The sequence below is a fragment of the Atta cephalotes genome, assembly GCF_000143395.1.
Source record: "Atta cephalotes unplaced genomic scaffold scaffold00014, whole genome shotgun sequence".
NCBI lineage: Eukaryota > Metazoa > Arthropoda > Insecta > Hymenoptera > Formicidae > Atta > Atta cephalotes.
In genome coordinates this window covers 4680168-4685306 of record NW_012130078.1, presented here as the reverse complement: position 1 = coordinate 4685306, position 5139 = coordinate 4680168, and the positions used below count along the sequence as shown (strand labels likewise).

Here is a 5139-nt window from a genome sequence, read left to right as displayed (position 1 = left end):
ATATATATATATATAAAAGTGTATAACACTTGTGAAATTCATATATGAAGATTACATCTGTTTTAGGTATATTAAGTGTAGAGATATATAGCAAGAGTCAAGCATTCGCTCTATAAAATATCTACTTTTAAAGCTTTTTGTTCTCGTGAAAAGGAATTTCATTTAAACGAATATTAGCCCGTTATTCTTATGACTTAGTTATGACTAGTATACATATTAGCTTATGCTTTTTTATTATACAGATGCATCATAATTAATAATTCTTAAACGCTGTTTCAACCTCTACGTATCTTGCTTGCTATATTACGAGTCATTTTCTTTACAATAGACAGAGATTACACTATAAATCTCCATCATCATTATTTAAACAATAATTTTCATTGTCAGTCAAAAAAAAAATAAAATTTTTAATAAAGACGCATTCAAAAAATTTGAAGTCATGACAGTCTCGCTTTGTTCTAAAACGTTGGCACAGATATACTAATTCCAAACAAATGTTTGGAAATAAATATCTTAATTCATTTTATCTAAATTTTTGAATAATTTTAAGATTAAAACTAATTGCTGAAGATTATTATTTATATATACTTTCATTCATAATCAATTATGTATTTTATGTACTCATAATCAATTATATATGTATTATTATGTATATATAATATATAATTTCAATCGATATAGTGCAAAGTAATTAATTATCGAAATCTTTCGAATGTAAACATATAAAATATCTTGCATTATTAATTATTAATTAAAAATATTGTTACTTATTGTACTGTAAAAAATATGAAATTCTTAAGAGTGATATGTATCATATGATATCTCTCTAATAATAAGTTGCATTTGTTGGTAAATAATTAATAATTTATCAAGATAAATATAATGCCAGTCTAATATGCAACATCATATTGCAAAAAAACAAAGTGATATTAATCACAGCACTTTCGTTTAAAATTAAATAACATTTCTCACGCTCAAAATCTTTTTTGATTGATATTTTGATGCGCGTTATTCCTGTACAGTGGATCACAGAAAGATTGCAAAACCTTTTTTTTTTTATGGATTTCGGAATTTAGTCTTGCTTGTAGAGTGATTGAATATAAATGATTAAATCTATATTGTAAGAGAACCAATTTCTCCGATGAGCAGATTGCATTTTGAAACTAATCGAAAAGAAGTGTTACAATCTTTCTGTGACCCACATTGTACGCTATTTAAAATTATGCTATGCAAATGTCATTTATCCTTTGCAATAACAGTATTTGCGTAAATGAAATAGTGAATTTTCTACACATCTCGCCTGAGATCCATACATATTGATTCTGCTAACATCAGAGATCTATAACAAGACAATAACATTCATAATAAAATAATTGTGCCTCTCTTAGTCAATTCGTTTCCCTGAATTTACCTTAGTGTGAAAAGTATTCTTCGCAAGATCTTGAACAATGCTAACTTCAAATAACGCGTCACCTGGTACTGTTTTTACTTTTAGTTGATAAATTTCAGTTATTACTTTTGTTTTGGCACTGAAATCACCTATAAAACCATCTTGATCTCCGGATTTTCGGAACTTAAGTAAACCTGAAATGTCGCAGACATTAGCTTTATATAAATAACAATGATAAACGATACATTTTGCGTGCCATACCTTTAGTAGGTATAAGCCTAGCAGCCCATAAGATCTCGTCCAAATGTAGTATCGCGCATATATTATGATGATCTTCGATGTAACCATTAAGGAATTGAACGAAGTAATTAGCAGCAGCCACAACGTTTGTATCATCAATTGAGAGTTCTTTCCATCCGAGACAAGCACACCAATGAGGCTCTATAAATGCATCTGCGCATGTTCTATCCACAGGTATCTAAAGTTTTACATTAGATATTAATTATCAGTTTTTTTCTTACAAATTTAATTGTAATAAAAGTTACAAATTTTCTTTTAAATTGTGTCAGTACAATAATTACAGTTAACTTGGCAATTCATTTGCATCCAATCTATAATTTCCTAAAAGAAGCAAAAAATTGCGCTTGATTAATCATAAGACGATATTTATAGGCCACTATTCATAGTCCATTCTTATATTTAAGAGTGTCTTAAGTACAGTCTTAAGATATTATAAGCCAATCATACAGGATGGTATTCATAGTCCGTTCTCATTTTAAAACTTAAGTTAATGCATTAAAATGCTAATACGGTCCTCTGGTTCGACATTTTATAAATATAAGAACCGATTATGAATACTGGCCACAGAACCATATTAACACCTTAAAACTATACTTAAAATCATTTTAAATATAAGAATTGACTATGAATACCAATCTCTCTGAATAAAAAGCGATTTGATCAATGAGCGAGTCACAATCTCAAAATAGAAAGTAGTGGGGATATTCTACATAGACAGAATGACATTTCATTCATTATCAATATCACTCAGAGCTCGTGTTGTGTCACAAGTGTTACGTTCCATAGTTAATCTACTTTCTAAGTTCTTTTTTAAAATTATTTTTTAACAGTATAATTAAGACAAAATTTGAAATGTGTATATAATTTTTCGATGGAATATGTTTTATATTTACTTAATTTGCGTTTTTTCATGGATTTCTTGGTCTTTGCCTTTCGTATTTTCAAAAAATCCAAACAATATTTGACCTGTTTCTAGTAATTCATCTATTTCCACAACTCTTTGCAAAAATTATTAATCCATTTCATATCGCAAGCAATCTTTTTATTTTTTTAAATTTGGACGTTTGCTTCAACGAGTAATAGTCAAGAGAGATTACGTCAGCTCTGATCTGAATATCAAATAGTATATCATATCTTGTTTTTATTTTAAAAATGTTTATTTATATTATCGTAATTATGATATCGTAATGAAAATGAAAATAATATATTTTCATTAGTAATTTTATTCATTAATTGTAATGGTCTCTTTGTGCAGATTTTTCACATAATTTTTGAAATTGAATAAAAGTCATTTAATGAATCTCGATATTCACATATGAAAAATAATAATATTTTATCTTACAATAATTTTTAAATACTTAAGAGTCTTAGAATTCTATTTTTAAAAGCGTACGTCATGCATTATTACTAAGACAGTATTGTTGCATACATATTTCTTGCGTGCATGAGTCATCCAATGTCTTATATTCTAATTACTAAGGCCCAGTTCCACAATTCACGCTTAACTGTTAACCCGGGAGTGATCGCTGATCATTTTGCCATATTTTTCCATTTTTTATTTATCTTATTATATCTTTCAATTTATTGACACTATTATATTTTTATCTTTACGTAAATTATGTTTGTTAATGTTTTTTTCGTATAGTATGCGAAAATAGATGTACACGCTTATATCTACATAAAATTTGATTTGAATATTTTTGTAACAGTTGGTCTAAAAGATCGTAACGCGTGCACTTACGTTAGTGTTTGTCGTCTCCGCCAGTCTCCGCAATTATAAATAAATTTTTATAAATAAAAAATAAAATTATTATAATTTTCTTATTTTGTTACAATAATTTTAATAAATAAAAAAATATTAGTTTATTAATAAAATTAAAATAAAGAAATATATCGTATAGAAATATATATTGTATAAATATATATCGTATAAGAAATATATATCATATAAATTTCCAGTAAGTATTCCTTTGTTTTTAATTAATTAATATAAAGCATTATCAGAATGTTTTCTTATTAATTATTACTTATAGTAATTATAATCAGGTATTCTAGTTATAACACATATATGTGCGAAAATATATTTCGGTTGAAAATGATCAGGACATGCCTACTAACATTAGTTTCGAGATCGCGACGCGCTTACTCCCGAGTTAATCAAAATTCAACTTATTCATTGTCTCTTTTCAATTCCAGAATTGGAAAGAGATGAAAAACAAATTGAACCTCGGATAAGATCATGAGTTGTGGAACTGAGTTGTGGGCCTAAGTAAAATTATAATTATTGTCACATAAAAGAGTTATTCTTTGCGTTGTAAGAATTGTCAGTTAACAAAATGTCAAATGTATGATAAAAAATTTAAAATTAAGTTCAAATTTTACTTTTTGTTTATAGTTTTTATAGTTGGACACTTGCTATGAATAATAAGATTCAATTTTTAATTTTGATATTTGTAAAATGCATTATAATGTATTAACATTATAAAGTATACATAGCTGTAATTAACATGCATTATACATGATTAATAAAGAATTAATATAGTATAATATTTCGCGTTGAATTTAATTAAATATAAAATACGTATGGATCTTTATTCGTATTTGCAAATAAGAGTAAAACATCATATTTGAGGAGTCTTTTTTTATATTTATAGAATTGTTAAAAGAACTCAAAGAACTAAACCGATTATAATTTTTGATTATTCATTCTTGTCTAACTTAAATAACAGCATGGAAAAGAACCACAAAAATGTAGATATTATTCTACAAGATTTAGTATACAAAAAAGATCGGATCTTTTCTGGTTATCTCTGTTGACATTAACTTACCTTATCAAACAAACTGATAGCTCTTTGACGTCGATCCCCATCTTTTGGCGTACCAAAGTTAAGTATATTTTCTAACGTCTTGTGCACATCGAATGGTGACGTTAAATATTGTGTGTTGTACACGAAGTTTGCATAAGCTTGTGGGTGGACTTGTTTAAACCAAGGTGGAAAAATGAAGGAGAAAAATGGCAATCTTTCTTCTTGCTTGCCTTGTAAAGTATTACGAATATCCGCAAATCTAAAACGAAAATAACAATTAGCTTGTACGTGTAAAGTGTAAAATATATAATGTATATATGTAAATATATAGCATTTACAGTTATAGCATTTTTATTGAAAATGTTGTTATACACAAATCGACATAAAGATGTACGTTCAAAAATAGAAAAACGAATTAAATCGCGAAATATTCAATACATTTTATTGTGCTATTTGATAAAATACACATATTGGGCATTTTATCAATTGAGATATCTTACGTTTAGATTAGAATAGTGTACATACAACAGGCTTAATGTGCACTGAGTGCGCACTATAATTCTGTCAATTAAAAACGCTATTATGTATGTGTATATATATATATATATATATATATATATATATATATATATATATATATAG

At 26.8% G+C, this 5139-nt stretch overlaps 1 protein-coding gene across 1 annotated transcript in view; it reads right to left on the bottom strand.

Annotated features, from left to right (window-relative positions):
- Nucleotides 1-1240: 1240 nt before the first annotated feature.
- The window catches only part of LOC105617904, a 7232-nt gene continuing 3333 nt past the window's right edge, over nt 1241-5139 (bottom strand). The window contains exons 2-5 of the mRNA XM_012199442.1: nt 4519-4756; nt 1652-1868; nt 1412-1584; nt 1241-1339 (exon numbers count right to left, since the gene is read on the bottom strand). Of these exons, the coding sequence (XP_012054832.1) occupies nt 1241-1339; nt 1412-1584; nt 1652-1868; nt 4519-4756 (727 nt within the window). The remainder of the gene's footprint in view (nt 1340-1411; nt 1585-1651; nt 1869-4518; nt 4757-5139) is intronic.